Below are 20,653 nucleotides of genomic sequence, written 5' to 3' on the forward strand. Positions count from 1 at the left end.
CTGCTCTCAGCTTTGATGTGCTTGTGTGTTTCCTCTTTTGTTTTGTCAAGAGTGGGAAGAGGTCCACTCCCCATTTCTGCAGCTTGTTTCCTGGGTTGGGACAAGTGTGAATTACTACAGTGGAACCTGAGCTCCTGCTGCAAGGCAGGGAGGAAGGGGGTCTTGCTGAGAAGGACTTCACCTACTGAATTTATTAATATTATAACAGCATTTAGAGCCTTCTTACCTGTGTCCAGTCAGGTGTTTCATATTCAGATGGTAAAGAGATAGGCCAGCTTCCCAAGTGGTTGCAAATGCTAAATACAGAGAATGTGGCGGCTCCGTGGGTTGGCCTGAGGAACACCAAGGAAACCAACAAGGTGTTTTTTGTTAAGAGTAATATGAAGTGGTTGCAGAACAGCAGCTGCCAGACTCAGTGCTGCTGTTCTGTAGTGACCAAGAGTGATGGAGGCTGGAGATGGCAAATGAGAGGAAGGGAGCAAGGGGTTACCCTTTGTTCCTGCTTCCTGCAGCGGCTCTCAGGAGCTATTGCAATATGGCTGGTACGGCATAGTCATCGCTAATAAGAGCTGGGAAACACTATTCCTTAGCTTTTATCCCATTTCCCAGTTTTTATGCTTTAAGGGCAGCTCTGCTTCACCTCAGGGAGTAACTCCAGTTCTTTGGCATGGGAAGTATCTTACAGTTCAATAAATAAAGCCAGGTTACTGTAGCACTCTCTTATCTGAGGTTCTCCAGACGTCTTACAAATACCCATTAATGCTCCTGACAGCCCTGCAAAATAGAGTAACTAAACTAATTTTACAGGTGGAGAAAATGAGGCCCAAGGAGACTGATGGTCTGATTTTTCAGCAGTACTGGGATGGGTGCCTGGCATTGCTGAGAATCCGGCAATAAGTGATTGCTCCAAGGCCACACAGCAAGTTGGTGGCAGTGGGGAGAAGAAATTCAATTCTGGCTCTCGGGCTTTTGAGCAAACCACCAGATGACACTTAAAAACCACTTTTGGGGATGAAAATACTATATAATTATTCCTTCCAATATAAATATTTTCCTCTTAAAGTAAAGCTTTTATTTTTTATTACCGCTGACTTTATTAAGCCCATGTGATCGTCTTTGTTTAAGCTGTTACAGTGCAGATCATTGAAACCATGTAAAACATTTGGGCTCTGCATGCAAAATGTGTGTAGTTAAAATATATTATTCGCTCTTGTGAAACGTTTTCTTTTAAAAATATTGTCTCTGCAATTCACATACACTTAAACAAACAAATCAAAACACACACACACACACAAAAGCATTTTAAAATTACCTGCTCAAGCATGAGCATCTCCCAGAAATGAAAACTGATGTGGCTTACATTGTGACAGATGAATCTTGGACAATGTCATGCCCAATTCTAATCTCAGTATCTCCTTATATAGCTTTTTTATTGCAGAAATTTAAACACAGCCTGAAGTGAAATATTACTGGCTTCCTCCTTTAGGCCAACTTCTATAATGGGTGCCAGTTTATGCCAGTAAAGTGTTGGCGCATTGTTTGTACCTGTGGACTTTTGCTACTGAACATGGCATATGGTAGGATCAGGCAAGAGGGCAAACTGATAGGCAGAGCATGAAATCAGTACATCAGGGGAAATCCCTTAATAATCCAGATGTGAAACAGAAAGCAAGAGCAGAGGTAACAGCTAACAGTAGAAAAGCTGAAAGCAGATGGTCAAGAAATCTTTAGCTTCTGGTCATAAAGCAGTACTGTCGGTATGTTATTTGTAACTATTAAGAGTATGGCAAGGTGATCCTGCAAATGCCAGGAAATGCAATGAGCCTGAAGTTCAGTTGTCATCATTTTAACTGTTCATGTGACACACATATATACTTTTTGTTACTAGAAAAATCAGTGAAGTACTATTTATACAATGGTAAAATATTAGCAGATGAGATCACTGTAAAAGTAGAGTAGGGTGTTGCCTTACTCTCACCGCCAAAAATCTTAATAACTTTTATTGGGATAAATTAGTTCACTGGTTTGATTGATATCAGATCTTGGCTTAGTTCCAGGCAAGTGAATCCTGAAAAGGAAAAAAGTACAGCGACAAAAGAAGAAAACAGATGTGTCAGAGTTGCGTACAGAAGCCAATCATTCGCTCCGTTCTTATCAACAGGGGGCAGTGTCGCAAGGAGCAGATTCTGCAGGGAAAGAGTAAGCATAACCCCAGAGACAAATGATTTCAGGGTAGTCTTTGCTGAATTGCGTTCACACCTGCTGATGCCTTATTGCCAAGCATGGATTATACTTATATTATTTTCCTTTGATGAAAAGTCTTACAGCTGTAAAATATGTCCCACTGTATTCTCTTCAGCATGTAGTTTTAACTGTATAAGGTCCCTTTGGAGCACAGGGTAAGCAAATTGCATAAATTTTAAATGACAGCACTTTGTTTCAGTTTTCAAGCATTGTGGTTGGCCAAAAGAGATGCTCTGACACTGTTAAAGTTCTCTTGTCTTTGTTTTCAAACTAATCAGTTTTCCAATGAATTTTTTTACAGGATCCAGGTTACTTGTGGCTGATTTCTTTTAAATGACTCTGTATTTTGCATGAGTGTGCGTGATAATCTGCAATATGCTACAAGAGGAAGGACCATGGTGTAAAAATGTATAAAGGATGATTCCAATCACAGCTTTGTGAAAACTATCCCTTTGACTTCTGAAAAGCATAGTTTACTGCAAAATATAATTTTGAGTATTGCTTTGCTGATCATCAGTCATGTGGCATTCAGGAAATGGAATCATTCAGGAAAGAACACAACAATCTTTTTTTAAATTCAAATAGAAATTTACCTGAAATTCAGTAAATGCTCACAATTATTTTTTTAAAAGACGACAACACTCAGTGTAGACAAAAGCATCTACATCATTACAGTGTTCATGCAGGCAATTTTTTTCACGTGAAAAAGCACACAATTCCATATATCCCAATGCTGCATATGTACTGCATTTTGGAATATTTTTACCTTATTTTAAAAAGGGAGACAAAAAAAAAATAATCAAATGCTTTCTCCATTTTTCACTCACTCTAAGCTTTCAGTCAGGTAGGTTTGTGACCTGAATATCTTCTTTCACTTTCTGTGTGGTCTTACAAGTTTTATTGTTATTTGCTTTTGAGGATGTGATGATTTAGGATTTGTCTGCTGTGCCACTTCTGCATGAATATGACTTGCTTATCTGAAATATGCATTATTGCTTGTTTACTAGGCCATATAAAGTATATTTTTGAGAATACTGGAGGTCTTTGACTTAAATAATTGTTTCTACTTTGAGCAGGAAGACCTCTGTTTTCATGGCTATTTGTTTGAAACAGGAAGAAGCCATTTATATAACAAATATACATATATAATAAAAAATAAATAAGCAAATAAAAATTAAAAAAAATAATAACAATAACAGCAATCTATTTGAGAAAATTAATTCTCATCTCATATCAATTTTTACCCACTTGAAATCAAGTTTTATGTTGAATATCACCCCCCATTTGGTTGTATTTTCGTAAACTATGAGTACAGGCTTTCAGCATCCATGTAATACTGTCTCTTTAAATAAAAACAGCAGAAAATGCCAGTACTCTCAGTAACAGAAACAAAAGGGCTGTTATTTCTATTGCTGGCAATGCTGTTTCTATCTCAGTCCATTTCACCCATGGAGTACTTGAACTTTCTCAGTCTACTAATTTGTATATTGAGTAGCTTTGTGATTTTTTGTTTGTTTTCCTTTTTTAAGGAAAATTCTGTGTAGCTAGGTTTCCATTACCTGGGGTAATGGAAGCTGGGAAACAATAGATAGTGAGAAAGATTGAATAAAAAACATCGAAGAAGGCTCTCAGGAATGCTCTCCAGGGCTGCCCGCACAACACTGCATAGAATCAGGGGCTCTTAAATTCAGTTCAGACCCTGCTGCCTCCTCTTTGGTTCCTGTAGGGACACTGGAGTTTATTCTCATTCTTACAGTATTCTAGCTCATAAGAATGCTTAAAAATGCAGGTGCCACTGCAGCTGGAACAAATATAATATCCTCTCCAGCTACTTTGGTACAATCAGGTGCTTCTGTACTGTTTACCAATACTCTGGCTCCCAGGAAGGCACTTACAAATTGGCTCTACACAAACCTACAGCATCTGTACTGGCACCTTTTGATTTCAGTTGACCTACATGGAAATCAAGCTACATTCATGTGACACTCTGCCTTACTTCGAAAACCTTGTTCAGAACTGAATCTCCACAGAGATAGTGCAGCTCTCTGACATGGCCAACGTGCAACCAGGTCAACTGTCCATCGATTGCTGAGTTAACTGCCTGAGCTGGTGAAAGGTACCTAGGCAGACAGCTATAAAATATCTCTTAAAATATTGCCATGCTGAAATGTGGTGAGCCATAATTCGTGGTGTTTTTATAAAGAAGGCTTTGAAATCTACCTCATAGTGTACTCTGAAATCTTTAATCTTGGGCATGATTATGATGAGACTGACTAGTTTGGATGGTGTCAGAGTTCTCAAATACATTTCTCCTATAACGTTTTTCTTACTGAATCAAGATAAGGGAGGGCAGCAAGAAGACATTTTGGCCTGAATGAAAAATAAAGAAGCAATCACAGCAAATGACTGGGAGAGAAGGGTTGACTTTCAGGGGCTGAAATATTTTGATCACTATTTTTTTTGTTGTTTGTTTTGAATTCTGTTCTTTTCCATCCTTGACAGAGTTGCTTTTTCAAATATTTTGGAAGAAAGAGGACATAGCAGAGCTCACCAGAGAACCAGAAAATACAGAGAGAGAGAGAGAGAGAGAGGTAAGTTTATGAACAGATAAAGAAATTCCTTGGTATTAATTTTGAGCATCTGCACCACTCATACATTTGTGCCCAGCTGACACTCCTTGCTTTATTTGGTGTCATTGGGCAGGTACTGCATCTTTGTGAACTGTACTTTCAGTACAGTTTTTAAAAAGTATCAGAAGTACTACTAAAACAAGTATAGAAGTTATCCTTCTTTAATTCCATTTTACTTATATCACTACACCTGTACATTTTTAGGAAAAAAGATAGAAAAGACTTCAAGCTAGGTGTTCTCAGATGTGAAAAGACACTGATTGTATTGATAATTTTATATATTGCACTCATGCTGGATGAACTACTTCAGGCACAGTGACTTTAGATGAAATAATTATTTTTCTGCCAAAACTAAGATAAAAAGTGGATGTAGATATTCTGGAGAGCCCATGAGGTGTACCTGACCAACATTTTGAGAATGAGAACCTTGTCCATGAGGCTACAATTTAAAGCGAGTCATGTTCCTATGTTGCTTATATTCAGGAATGTCGTGTGCAACCCAGATCTTAATGATACATTTTAAAGATATCCAGACTCTATACAAAGAATATTAGAGGTGTGGAGATGGAAAGATTATCAATTTTTTGTTGTGTTTTTAGTTTTCCTATTGCTCTCAGAGGAATGAAATTATAAGAATTCTTCTTGTGGATAGCCTTTAAATCAGTTTATGTTCTTTCCTAAGTGGAATGAATGCGTTATTCTCTGTTTCCAATGAATTCTTTTGATCATAACTGTTGAGTTGAAGTTTATACAATGCAACTTCTATGTAAGCAATATTTCCTATTGATCTTTTAATGATCCTATTAGTTTCTTTCATTCCCTTAATAGAAATTTTAGCAGTAATAAAAGATAGAATCAGGCAGTAATTAGAACGGTGATTAGTTATAACATGTTTCTTTACCAAAGCAAAAACCCAATAAAATGTAAATTAAAATAATGGAACTATGTCTAGCTATCTTGAATTATATTAGAACATTCACTTTCTCTCCCTTCTAAGGATTAATATACGCTCTAAAAAGCAAATGCTTTTATTATGCAAATTCAAATCACAGCACAATAAGTGTATTACTTTGCAAATTGCTCTTCCTTCCCCCCAAACAATACAAAAAAAAAAAAAAAAAAAAAGGAAAAGAAATGGCTGTAGGAGAGGATGTGGTTATTTGTGCTCTCAGGTCTTGAGCCCACAAATGTTTATGTCAATAACCCTTGCTAATTAAAGTGGTCACATGGGTTTCCGTGACTCCATCTATGTGTAAAACAAATATGATACACGAATACGGATTTGCATAGGCAAGCTTGGATTTTCTAATTGTGTAATGGGATCTACTTTTTGGTGCCTATCCAAAACAATCTCAAAGCTCTCATCTCTGCAGAGGTCTCTGCACATTATGCTGGGTGATTGCTGGCACCACTGGATCTCAGTTCTGAGAAATTTAACAGCATCATGTGAGATCTTATTCATGATCATCAAGTCATGCACAGAGGTATTATTGGTGCCTATGTTACATGACCAGACCAGGCCTCTTCTTCATTTGATACAGCTATCCAGAGAAAACAGAAAGCTTTCCAGAACTGAAAGCAGTTGAAAACAGCAGATACAGTTTTTTCCATAGGTCTCTTCGCAGCTGTTCTTAGTCATCGTTTCCTGGCTCTTCTGATTAGAGTAGCTGTCACCAAAAAGCAGCTAGCCAGGACAAGGTTTGACTGTGCTAGATATTGATCATATTCAAACACAGTCTCTTCAGTTTATTCTTTTTTGGTTTAGAAAAGTGCTTGGGGTTCAGGAGTTGGGATGATTATGCGCAAAGGTGGGACTAATACAGAGACACGTTAGGCTTTGTTTTCCAGCTAGGTTCCTCTGGACAGAAGTGACAGACCCAGTTATGGCATAGTACGTGGTCTCTCTGCTGCTTTTATAGCCCACAAAGCACTTAGGTAATTAGCTGTCTGCATCTGGGAGATCTCAGCATAGGGGAAATCTCATTCCACCATGCTGGAAAATGAGTCAAGCTTGTCTGGAAGAGAGGAAGGAGCTAATTTGTGTGGATATCTCAGTTTGTAAAAATGCTTCTGAAGCTACCAGAACAGCCCTGCCAGCTCATTCACAAAGTGTAAAATAAGAGAGAAAGGGGTTTGGGGAAAGAAGATAGGAAGGATGGTCAGCCCATCTTCTCTTCCCCCTCACCCCAGTAACTATTGGGTCAGATGTGTTAGGAGACCCACTGCATTCATGGGTGATAGCTTCTGCGCTGTCAGCCAGAGTATCCTGTTCTGTGCTTACAGAAAATAGAATTTAATTTTTCAGGCTGTACAGCCACATAGTTAGGTGAGGGTATACAGTCAATCTCTTTAACTTTGTCTTTCTTAGACAGTGGAAATGTCAGCATTATCATAACTTAATAGCACAGTTTGGGCAGGCAGATTGTTGGATTTGTGCCTGCATTCATCAGTAAACCCTCAGCATAGTATTTTACAGCATAGTGTTGCAGTAACATCTCTTGTTAAAATCAATTATTTTTGCAATAACTGACCACAGTGTCCTTCCCATGCGCATGTAAAAGTCTGCCTCAATTGCTGTGAGCAGAAGGTCTCTGATTTTTGCCCTTGGCTAGGCTGTGAGCTGCTGCTGCTCTGACCTTTTTTCTCTTCTAGTTAAGTGCCTGAGTGCTTGTAATGTTGCTGAATATTGTGGAAAGCAGTGCTGAAATATGGCATGTACTCTAATAGTACATACAGGTATATATATAAATATTGTCATGTATAAATACCTGAGTGAAACTGGAATAATTTTTTTTTTTCCCTCCCCGTATAGCACTGATGAATTTCTGTATATTAGAAAGGTGCAGTCTGGTTAGGGCCTTTTTTTTTTTTTTGTGTAAAACTATGTAAAAGAAAACAGATGTCCTGTGGTCTGGCTGTACTTTCATTGAAGTCTTAACTTCTGTTGGGTTCACTACTGTTTGGATGGGAGGTAACAGGGGAGCCAGGGGGTGGTTTAAACTAATTAGTTTCCTTGCACTCTCAGGCCCTCAGCCAGATTCCTGTAAGTTTGAGCATAAAGTTTTATGACATATGTTTTGCTCTTTATGGGAAGAAACACCATGGGGAGCTGCACTTCAAAGAATCAAGGTCCCCTTTATGCCCTTTGAAATGAACTGGTAAGCCTTCAGACAGGTCATGGTGTGACCGCTGCTTAGGAGCTCTCCTTGAATTGCTGTCTTTCGCTCTGGTTCTTCAAGGGACCTGTATGTGCTTGGGATAAAATTGAGAACAGAAATAAAGACCTCATTAGAAGTTGTGAATTCCTCTAGATGCACGTGAACAAGATGCAGCTCACTGCCCCAAGCAATGTGCTGCTCATTACTCACAAGTATGTCTCATGTACCTGCTCTTCTGAAGGAGTTTTGAAGGGCACTGCTGCATTCTCTCTTCAGCCCAAATTCTGAGTGACGGTGGTAGGAATATGAACGAAGGCCAGGGTATGTCATCAGGGAAGGACTCCTGGGTTTGGCTTGAGATATTCACATAGGTCAAGGTGTGTGTTTAGGAAGATGGCATTGTACTACTGTATTAGAACATATATTTTCTGATAAATATATACAATGGGTAAGATAATTGTGCACATATCTGGGCTTGTGGACCAATTAATAAAGTAGAATTCATGAACTGTCCTATTGCATGCATGTTATAATTCATCAACCTAATACCTACTCGTTTACTAATGGGAAAAATACCCATTGATTTTACCCAGAGATGTGCTGTGGGAAGAATAATGCAAAGATCAAAATGGAATGTAATGCCCAACCTGCAAATGGTATGCCTGCATTAAGAAACTTAATGATACTGTTGGTTCCACAAAGGAAAATGCTAGGTTTAGAAACTCTGCAGCAAGGCCAAGACACTGAACAAATGCCGTGTAGTTATCAGCAACCTCCGCAAGAACGTGGTTTCTCTAGGGAAGCATTAACTGCATTGCAGCTTGCATTTGCTTCTCTGACTGGCTTGCACCTCAACTCTTCTACTCGTTTATTCCAGGTCCATTCTGAGCTCCCCACTGCATGGTCAGCCAGGGAAAATCAACATTTGAAGTGATGTTTTTCAGTAGCTCTCACATGAATTAAGAAGGGGCATCCTACTAACATTAAGGGGATAATAATTAGCCTAATTCATTTTATGTGCTTCTAAATATACAACCTTAGCTGGCTACTTAGTTGAAAATAATTAAGAGAGCTGTTAGAGCTGTTAATTTTGTCAGTTTTAAAAATCCTACTGCTATCTTATGTGCTTAGTAAATTAAAAATAATTAAGTTTAGTTGTTTTCAAAAATCCCTTTGCTATCTGTGCAACATAGGTCAGGCCATTGCTATCAAAGTCATGAATTAACCATCACCTATTAAAATGTATGTTTTTTTTTTTTTCTCCATCAAACAAGCTGCTTTCTGAGATGGGAGTTGTGAGACATTCTAGAGAAATGCTAGTTAGAAATTCTGTGTTAGTGACATATTTTAAGTATATCAAATTCAACAGATGTTTTTGTGTGTGTGTGCTTTGTTTTCCTATGATGTAGCAGGAAAATGTTTTCTTTATCCAAGTGTACAGGTGTTTCTTTGACTCCTTTTTCTGTTCAGGAGCTACCTGTTTGATGTGGATAGTTTGCCCGGGGCTTGTAAAATATGTGAAAAATGACCAAAGGAAGGTATACAGGGCTAAAGAAATAAAAGAATTAAGAAAGTTATAAAGTATATTTTAACATGCCTTTTCCAGAACCTTGGTTGTTGAATCTAGCCCTCTTGGTATTCATAAATTATTTCAACATAGAGCAGTAGTGGCCATTATGTGTGTTATAGGTGTGTACTTCTTCCAGCTTAGGCTGTTTCTGAACTAAAGCTGCCAAGCCTATGCTGAACACCATTGCTGGTTTTGATGTATTAGGTTACAAAAGTTGTTCTACCAGTTACTGTTTGTACCCATCAGAATAGATTTGTATTGTTTTGGATAAATAGAATTTTTCCTTTTTTTTTTTTTTTCTTTCTTCCCCAAAGGGGAGTTTCAGTTACTTCAACTTACTGCATCAATCTGCATTTAGTTTAAATGCACACAAACTGATTTGGGAAAGCAGACTGGCCTAGTACAGAAGTAGTGGGGAAAGGGATGGGAAGTGAGGGAGTGGTCTGGAGAGATTCCTTAATCCCTTCTGTTACTGGTTTTCATAGTTGGATATAATGAATGCAAGCCCAAGGCGAAATGGTCTGACTGACATGATGACATGATCAGATTCTTAACAGAAAATTTCTCTGTTTTATGACTTTCCAGGACTTGCAGTGTGAATGGTGGGAAATCAAGATACTGAGCAGGAGAAAGGCCTTACATTTGATACCTAAATACAACAGTTAGAAATCTTTATGAGGAGAAAAAGGGAAAGAGAAATAATTAAGCTTCTTTGTACAGTTTGTTTCTCACATGGCAACTCCTTTACACACCCATACACTTCTGTTCATGCAGAAATGTAAGTTATTCAATTTCCTTTGAGCCCAAAGGATTTTTTCAGATGGATTATCTCATATCCTGGAATGACACTTAATAATATATCATGATACAATATGTTGTGCACCAAATTTCTTTAAGTATAAAATAGCACCAGGTGATGTGGCAAAGGTTTCGATGTAACTTCTCTTGGCCTAGTGTGACAAGAATATCCATTAAGCAATTAAATAAACAGCTTCTTGAAAAAGCTGTGTCCTTATGAGCAATTTGCATTTCCTGAAAGTAATGACCAGGTATCTAAACTCTGCCAGGAATATGAATTGTTTCCTTGCCTGATGATTTGCAGATACGATCTTACCCATCAGGTTACTTACGCTATGGCACTGGGACACATGATGATCCTGTAAAGTAACAAAGCTGGAAAAAACATCTAGAATCCCATGGAGAATGTCGTCGTCCCCCCCCCCCCCCCCACCTCGTTTTTTCAGTGGCTTTCCCCAAACAATTAGTTTTCTTTCTCCTTACTTGAGAATGGTCTGTGATGATAAGCACAGCAAAGGAGGTGAAATTGTTCTCTTACCAGCAGACTGTAATTTCATTGGACTGCTAATTGCAAAAATTCATTTGTCAGTTCTTAATTGGTAATTGATATTAGAGACGGTTTAATGTTTCACATGGTTGACAGATTTTGTCACACGTTGTTTTAATAGTGTGAGAGCCAATGAGCAGCTCCTCTCTCCTCAGCTGTATCCCAGACACTGCAAAAATTTTCTCCCAAAGTGCCATTCAGAATTTTGCTTTCACCACTGAATATATTGACAAAAGAAGGTTCTGGAGATAGTGATCAATGTTGTATGGATTAGTGCTTAATAACTGGAGTCTTGTACCTGTCAAACTTCAAGAAGTTGACAGAAACAGGTTTCACACAAGTTGTGTCTCTCTTCCCCCTACCATCTCAGAAACAGACCTGAAGGGTCAAATGATCCTCTGAAATTTACAGACCACAGTCTGTAACAGCTTCTCCATTGCCACATTTCAAGCTCTCACCTTTTTGTAATACAGAAACCATGGGCATGAACTTGGTTTGGGTCAGATGTATTAAAAGACTCATAAAAAATCAAGAACAGTGAAATATGTCCTGTTCCTGCTATGTCTGAGAAGCCTCAAGCTATGATCTTTCCATGTGACACAGTGTCTTCCTTTTGTTCTTGATAGGAGATCTAGGCATGCAGGGAGCTAGTAATGAAGAAGCTCAGTTTAAATGTCACATTTTTTAACTTCACCACTGGTAGCTGGACAGCAGTCTATTTCTACCTCAGGTACTATCATACTGTAAACAAAAGCACTGCCCTTTCTGTGCAATGTGCTGCTTGAGGATCCCTCAGAGCCAGAATCCCTGTTCAGTGGTGTACTGCATGCAATAAAACCAATTCTGGTTGGCTCTTGGAAGATCGTAAGGCAGTTTCCATCTGGAAGTCAAGCATCTTCATTCATATGTGGGTATCTAAACAATCTTTCTTTCAAGAGGATCTGAACATCTACTGCTCTCATTAGATTCAGTGGGTACCCAGCACGTCTGAAAATCATGTAGCTTTATTATTTATGTATCTAGCTCGGGATTTAAATACGTAACTTCAGGGTTGGAAAAACTGTAATAACTGTTTTCTTCAAGTAGTGAGGTATGCTACAGAAAAATGTTCTCTTATAGGAGTCAGGCTGTCTGCAGGTAAGCATTAGGGTATTTGAACTCAAAGCCTTTAGCTTCACTATTGATTGACAGCTTAAAAAAATCTATCTTGTCTTCCATGGAATTTAGGCATAGGCTTAGCTTTATGCCTGTGCTGAGGTGCTTCATCAGACATGGATGTAATACTGAATCCAGGTCTTAAATAGGCAGATAGTCCTAAAGCTTCATTCCTCCCACCTGCTGAGCATTTTCTGCAACATCCTAGATGCAATTTCCTCTCCAGTGCATTTGATTTAGTGCTTTTATTTTCTTCTAACCCTTCATACACTAGCGTTCCTACAAAACTAAAACTCAAGCCACCAAATCCAGAGGTGTAATTATTTTCCCGGTTTTGTACTCATGACTTTCTTCTTCTGTGCGTGTTAAGTTGCCTTGAAAACCATTTAAGTTCGGACTCCTTCAATATTGCACATTCTTTGGACAAAGCCATCCAGAGGCATAGCACCTTAGAGATCAGCGTGATTTGTAGGCAGGTGTTAGAAACTTGTTTTTTTGTGGGTGTTTTTAGAATGCTGTGTGGTTTGCAGTGATATAGAGACTGAGATATACTTAGATACTTCAGAGTAAAAAAATAAAATAAAAAAAAAATATATATATATAAATTAAACTTCCACTGAGAAAGATTGGCCAATAGATATTTTCTGTCAGTTTGTTTATAATCTTCCTGTTTTTATACAAACAGTTTCAATGACTTGCATGTAGGAAATTCTGAACCAATAGATAATCTGAATAATTTGCTTCAGCTGCCCTTTGGCTGATGCATTCTTTTTAGCTTGATTGGTCACAGTGCACTTTAGGTCTGCTTTCAGCTTTATAAATGTAAGGTAAACACTTCCCAGGTCTGTTTCATTAAGGGTTTACACTTGAGAGTGAATGTATGTGGAAATGATAGGTTGAATGATAAGGAATTGCATTTTCAAATCCCAAATATTAAGGTATAGTAACACTATTTCTGTCAGAATATGTTATGTGGATGGATGTGTGAAATTTCCAAACCTCAGTGAACCAAGCAACCTAGGGACTGACTGGTTTTAAGATTTGATTTATATGGCTTCAATTTGCACAAAGTTTCTGATCCTGAATGCACAGGGGAGGGCCTGGCTGCTGCAACGTATGGTTCAGTGGAAATAAAATTCTGTGGAACCTCCTGTGGAATTGTTTCCATTTGTTGTATCCTTTGAGACTGCAGGAAGGGTTTTGTCTGTTTGTTTGTTTTTTTCCTGGAGTATTGACTCTGACAGAGAATCACAGTTTATTTCAGGATCCATTTCCATCTTGCCTCCTTTTTTTTTTTTTGTTTTTTTCCACACTCACTTGAGTACTGTAACAGTTCAGCACGACAAAGTAAATTTTGCTGTGAATGTTCAGACTTTTTTATCTGAAGTATTTTGACAAGAACAGCTTTGCAAATGATCACAGACTGTCTGAACCACCGCTGGCTTAAATGCTATACATGGAGGCCTCAACCATGCAGGCACTGCGGTTCCAGCACCCAGCACCAGCGCCATATGCTGCCTCCTTTACCGGCAGGGACAACCTCAAAGGCACGGCAGTGCGCTGAGCAGGCGTGGCGGCCCTGGGCCTGCTGTCCTGCTCTGTTCTGCCCTGCGCTGCGCTGGGGCTGCCTCGCCTCGAGCACTGTGTGCAGCTTTGGGCACTGCAGCATAAACAAGACACAAAACTATGACATAGCATCCACAGGAGGGCTACAAAGATGGTGAAGGACCTGGAGGGTAAGACCAATGAGGAGCAGCTGAGGTCCCTTGGTTTGCTCAGCCCAGAGCAGAGCAGGCCAAGGGGAGGCCTCATGGCGGCCTGCAGCTCCCTCACGAGGGGAGCGGGGGGGCAGGCGCTGAGCTCTGCTCTCTGGGGACAGCGACAGGACCCGAGGGAACGGCATGGGGCTGGGACAGGGGAGGTTCAGACTGGGTGTTAGGAAAAGGTTCTGCACCCAGAGGGTGGTCGGGCACTGGCACAGGCTCCCCTGGGCAGTGGTCATGGCACCGAGCCTGCCGGAGTTTAAGGAGTGTTTGGACAGCGCTCTCAGACACATGGTATGATATTGGGGTGGTCCTGTGTGGAGCCAGGAGTTGGACTCGATGAGCCTTGTGGGTCCCCTCCAACTGGGAATATTCTGTGATTCTGTGATTGTTTGGAATCTATTATGCTGTAAGGTGGGATCGTATCAATCATGTGGCAGGTTGTCCTAAACCAGCCATACACAAGGAACTGTGAGACCAGTACCAAAATATGAACGTGGCTGCTGTAGAGCAATAAGGCAGTAAAGAGATTCAGAGAAAAATGAAAGTTTTCTTAGTGTAGTCACTTTGCATTGATTACTGAGCTCTCTGGAATCTCATGTTTCCGTAGTTTTGGTGCAGTGGCAATGTTTATTGGGGCCTGATGCACACAGCAGTGTCAGGAATGACCAAGAAGATGAATGTTCTGTTGCAAATTGGAGTGATTTAACAAGAGATAATCTGTCAGGTGATAATGGGCCAAGCCTGGTGAGAAAGCTGAGCCTAAAGGCATCCATCAGAGCTGATCTGTGTTACTGATCAAAGGTGAGATTCTTACGCCCTCTCCTGCTGCTTCGTGCTGAGAGGGCCCAAACAATGTCTGATTGCCAAAATAAAGAAGTTTTGTAGATGAACAGAAACTGGCAACAGAATTTGAGTGAACTACCCTCAGAAATGCACTAGAAGATAGGGATTCTCTTCAGGATATTCCTTGGGAAGCATCATCATAGACATCTTGGAAAATAAGCATTTAGACCTTGAGAGAAGCCTTTACAAGTATCCAAAATAATACTCAAAAAAGAATGTGAGAAAAGTTTAATATGTAGAAATAATTAAATGACAAATATACCTGCATGTACACATCTCTGGTTAGGTCCCATATTGGTCTTATGGCATACAGTGTCATGGGATCTAAGCACTCCCCAAAATTAGGAAATGTTACTGTAAAGCTGTTCTCTCTCAGTAATGCCAAATGCCTCCCCTTCCTCCTCCAAGGCCTGTTGTTTTCCAGTCTGTCTGAACCAGCGAGTATTTCCTTTTCGTAAACTTAAACTGATTCAGGTTCGTGGGCTGGAAATGCAGTATTGATGGGATGTTGCCACAGTGGCTTTTGGTGTCCCAGAAGAGCTCTGAGGTTGATGTTCATACTAAAATTAGATTTTAATATCTGGAAATGAACTTAGATAAGTGAGGAGAAGGCTTGATAGAAAGAGTTGTCAGCGCACTGATTAATTTGGCTGTTTAAAACTACAATTTCCTAGGCCTCTCAAAAGATGATAAAAGACAGTACCACCCCTGACTACTGAGAAAATAAATGTATGCATCAGCTGTTCTCAGTGTCTGAAAGGGTCTCTGTGTGTCTTGTCTCTAGGGGCACCTTTCTAATTGAGCTTCAATTCATCTTTCTGCTGAAGGGGAGGATCAAGGAGAATGGAGTCTGAGCTTATAATTGTTGAATAGAATGAGAATATATATAGGTTTCTGCATTATATTACAATGTACAGTGATTTTCCAGTGACGTTAGAAACTAATAAATAAATGAGGATTGGAAGTTTGGAAAGGTATCTTTCCAATGCCTCTCCCTGTCAGACTTAATATCTGTTGACTATACTAATTTAAAATGTGACATTTCTGTTGCTTGAAAGATGAAGGAAATGAGAAAAAAAATCACTTTTTAAGGTAATTAATAATATAGGTATTTTTATATCTGCACAATAGATATTGGATATGATGTGAGAGTTATACTGAAGTGATACTTTAATACTTAAAGCAAAAAAGAAAAACTTGTTAAGGCACAACGGAGAACCACTTACATCCCCAACAGTTTACTTTGCCTTGATTATTTTTTTTTGAACAATATACATCAGTGTACTCTTCATGTTATTGTATGTTCTAAAACACTTCAATAACAATATTATTTTTATAGGTACATTACTATTAAAGCATACTCTTTTGCCTTATCTAAATGGCCAGTATCAAAACTATTGCAAGCTAGACTGCACACATTAGAATTTCAAAAGTAACTTTACTCTGTTCCCCAGTTAATGGGTCCAGAACCCTTTGTTAAAGTTGACTTCAAGACTGGACTTGGTAGATTTCAAGGTCTTCTACTTTTATTGAGATTAATGGAACAGCTTTGTGTGATGTTGTTTTCTCCTTTTCTTTCTGATGTTAGTCATTTAACAATGTGCTAGCATCTCTCCATTAATAGAATAATCTGTGTCTTTTTCAAATTTTAGCTTGGTGTGTTTTGCAAATTTTTTTAGGAGATGATATTTTTCCCTTCAAAGTCATAAACTGTGGAATGAGGAAGCAAACTGATTTTCTAACTGCTTTTATTGTCATTAAGATACACAGTCCCTCCCAGACAAAACACAAATATATTCACTGCATATCAACATTCAGTTCAGGTTCATAGCACAATCACCAGTGCTCATGCTCTTCTAAAAGATGTGGGCTCGGAATAATCTCCATTTAAATTTTGTAATATTATTGCTGAAAGGGTAAGCATGATGATGTGGAATTGATCTTAGAATATTTTTTGAACTGGCTTCTAGACCAGGTATTACAGAGGTGATTGTTGCTATTGCTGATCTTAGAGATCTTAAAGAGAAAAAAAAAAAAAAAAAAAAAGGCTCCTGAGTGCAAATTCATTCTGATGGAGAGATTAGATTTTTTTTTTCTTTTCTTCTGATTGGTGTGAAGGCTGAGGATTTAGGGTGGAAGGTTGATTTTTGTCCTTGACACACACTTCCTGATTTTTGTCAAGTCTCTGTGTGCAAGTGGAAATACTAACACCTCCACATGAAAGGTGTGTGTTCTGTACCTCTATTTGAGAAGCAACTGGCTGAAGATTTGAAAATAACTACAAAACCACCTTAAATGATGGAGATGCCATGTTTACGTAATGAGGATGTCTTAAAATATCATTGAAGAGTACGATGACATTATGAATAGTTGTTTTATTACACTGGTTATTTGTAATGCATTTAATGATTTAAGAAAGTGACTAAACTCAGTTATCATTAATTTTATTTCTATAACTTTAAAATGGCTAGTCCTCCCCAGTTTAAAATATTGTACCTATGTTAGCTTTTATGTCAGGTTCCTGCCTTGGGCAAATTTTTATGGACAAGTTACAGATCTAGCACTACAGGGTTCACTGTGAAAATGCTGACACAAACTAAAGTGTTGTAGCAGTGGTGTAATAACCATTAATTCATTTGAAACATATTTCCCTGAGATGCATTATAAAAACAAAAAATGTCTGAAAGCTGGTGTTTTAAATAGTCTTAAAAATAGCAAAAAGTCCCAATATGCTGTCTGTCACGATTATAGGTGCTCTATTGACAGCACTATTTCATTTTTATTTTAGTGTCTGAATGATTTGTTACCATTAATTTAAGCAGTTCTTTCTGCAGATGCTTTGCATACAGGATGTTTTTCCTTGCAAGTAAAAACAAAATGTGTAGATCAAGACACAGTTCTCAGCCTGCCCTTCTGTGAACTCTTGATGTACATCAGATTTGATTTTTCAACATGCAGCACAGTCAGTTTCATAAAGTATCCTGTGAATATGCTCTGAGTTTCTTCATTAAATTAAGTAGAGTTTATACAAGGTCCTGTATGTGTGCATTGAGTCCTGATAAACCATGATTTGCAAAGCTGGATAGTAGTATAAGGCCATATCCAAGGCCAAAAGTATAATTTGGGCAGAAACACCCAAAACCTGTTAACAAAAAAGAGTCTGGAAGCTGTATGTTCTATTAAACACCCACATTGGGTATTTTTAATGGCTGGTTTAAGAACAGACAGCCGTGATAAGGAGATAATTTTAATACTGTCTCTCTTTCTCAATATCATCAATGATACTGTGGTCATTGTCTGCTTTCCTACTTTCCCTAGTGAGCTATAACCTTTTAGACATTCAAATAATTCTTCCCTTATAGCACCATTTTGTCCAGTATAGCTTGTCATATAGACCAGAACTGGTTCCAGTTGTTTAATGTGGTGGATTGCTCCCCAAGACCACATTTGCACAGAGACCGTGTGAAAAAGAAACAACATTGGAGACTTGTACAGTTGCTGTATTCTGGGGGAAAATAATCTAAAAAGCAAGTGAGCAGATTATCAGGGTGAAGTAATGCTTGACATGCAGGCAACACTTGCTATGAGTGGACTAAGGTTGGGATATTAGGGTAAATTTAGAACTCTCAGATAGACATGAGATTTTTTTCCACAGTAGCAGCTTTGCTCTAGAGATTTATTTAGCATTTGCCTCGTGAACAGCTTGTGACTATTTTCGAATGCAACCATCTGAGACTTTGTGTAGCCATAACCAAACTTCCTGAAGGTATGGAGCAGAGAATTTTTAATTCATGGTTTATAGCTCTTTTGTGAACTACTCACCTAAAACCAGGCTAACAGTTCTGACTTTTCATGGCATGTAATATTATTACAACTAGCTACATGTGTGCCTATCTGGTAGGAAGAAATCTGGGGTATCAGGGCAGTTGAATTCACTCTGCTGTAATAGATGGAGCTGTTATGTTTACAAGCAATGTGCCAAGTTCTGTAGAAAAATAAATGAAGCCCTTTGGATCTAATTCTGACTGGGTTTATATCTGTACAAATGGCAATTAAGTCCTCTGAAGTCAATGGAAACAAACCTGTTTATGCAATCTGTGTGAAATGGCAAACTTAAGAAAAGATGGGGTAAATGTCTGGATAATCTGGCAAAATATAAAAACTTGTAGGCATTCAGTTCCTAGCAATACAACGGGGAACTGAAGTGGAATTCTATATGGAAAAAAAAAAGTCATTAAGTTATGTGGGTAATATTGTGATCACCTAGTGCTGTCCCTGCCTCCCTTCAAAGCAGGATCATCTGTGCCTGCTGCTGCTTTCACACTCTGTCAGACATCTTCACAATCTGTTCTCATGTTTCAGTTCAACCTGAGGTTTTATCAGTATAGATTAAATTTTGTCTGCTGTGGACATGGCAATCTCATTCGTATCACTTCTGTAATTGATAATGTAACCTGTTCTCTGCATAAATTGGCTCTTGCAGACCAGTCTTTCCTTTTGGATCATGTGGAGCATCTAGACACTATGGAACACCAATCTTGTGTCCTTTTTTTTTTCTGTATTGCCTCTGTTCTACAGCCTGCTTCAAGTACAAGGACAACCTAGACAGAGTACTATATCTGAAACCTCAGAAAGGTGAGAAAAGGCTAGATAACATTATTTCAGCATGTTTCTGTTTATATATCCCAGTGCAACTGTCTGTGTTAAGTGCGATTCTCATTCCACTTTCTACAAGCCACGGCCCATTTTTTGTATTTGTCATACAGTTCTTCATCCTTCCCTTGTCCAGCTGACTATTCCTGCGTAAGCGCACAGCCTTACATCTGTTCTTATTATGGAAGTTCTTTAATTCCCTATGTACCTGCACAGGATAAGGATATCATTTAGCCCTAATGACCACTTGTAAATATTTTCTTACATATTTCCCTTAATAGCAAAACAGTAAATCTTCAAAGTCCAATATGCTGGCACATCATGACCAGGAATTCCCTGGGAAATATTGCAACTTCTGTTGTGCCTGCTGTTCAGCCTTAGCAGTTTATGCGGGAAAAGAATGGCAGTAAAATGTGAAGGAGTACCTTCCTGCACATTTTCTTCGTAGTGGAAACAGTCAGAAGTCACACTGTAAAAAGTACGCCTTTTAGACCCAGTCATAGTCCTGTGCAAATTTCTCTATAATAACCTGATTCCTGTGAAGAATTAATTACTAAAATACAGAGGAGGAGTCCCAGTGTTTCAGAAGTAGGAGTTTTCTAAGACACATGTCCCCAGAAAAGATCTAGAGAGAATAACGTTTTATTAAATAATAAAAAGAACATTCTGTTGGTAGGCTGTCCTGTACTGGTGGTACTATTTTTACATAAAAGGTGCAAGATCAGAGAAGCAATAAAAACAAAGAATTTCCCTATGCTTCTATGTACTTCACAGTTTTAAAATAAAGGTATAGAAGTGAATATGTTCCACATGTGGTAACTGCACCTTTTAAATGCAGGCTCCCTCACTGTGTCCTCTCTACAGATCTATTCTTAGAAGATTATAAAATACTAGTTTAATACTATATTTCGTTTGGCTTTGTGTTACTTATTTTGTATTTTTTCATTCTATGTGGTTTGGATAGGGGCCTAATTGAAGAGTTACTTTTACTTTATCTAGATGGTAAGTACATTGGTAAGCAATGGATATGACATAGTAACTTACATTAACAGGACTACATAATTTCCTGATAACTCCAATTATCTTCTGTCATCCCTGTAATGTAATTAAAGTGTTTAATTGTTTTCTTTAGATAAGAAAAGGTTATAAAGGCTATAACAATTTGTGTGGACTTAATGATCAGCTGGCGTTAATAGCCCAAAGCCTCTACTTATCAAACCTTTCAAGCAGTCATTGATTTCAAAGAAATGCCCTATGTCTGGAACATTCACATATTCTGTTGTACTTTA

General features: G+C 38.5%; 1 protein-coding gene across 4 annotated transcripts in view; it reads left to right on the plus strand.

The window, feature by feature from the left end:
* LOC308199825 (uncharacterized protein) overlaps positions 1-20,653 on the plus strand; it is a 605,136-nt gene that overhangs the window by 177,716 nt on the left and 406,767 nt on the right. For 3 of the 4 annotated variants that reach the window (XR_013954979.1, XR_013954980.1, XR_013954981.1), the window contains one exon: positions 4,747-4,835. Coding sequence is in view for 1 of the 4 variants with exons in the window: in XM_080604496.1 (XP_080460622.1) it covers positions 4,747-4,839 (93 nt within the window). In the remaining 3 variants the exon portion in view is untranslated. Of the gene's footprint in view, positions 1-4,746; positions 4,840-20,653 lie in introns of all 4 variants that reach the window. The other variant, XM_080604496.1, reaches the window with a different exon arrangement.

The sequence above is a fragment of the Anser brachyrhynchus genome (assembly GCF_964034855.1).
Source record: "Anser brachyrhynchus genome assembly, chromosome: 9".
Lineage (NCBI taxonomy): Eukaryota > Metazoa > Chordata > Aves > Anseriformes > Anatidae > Anser > Anser brachyrhynchus.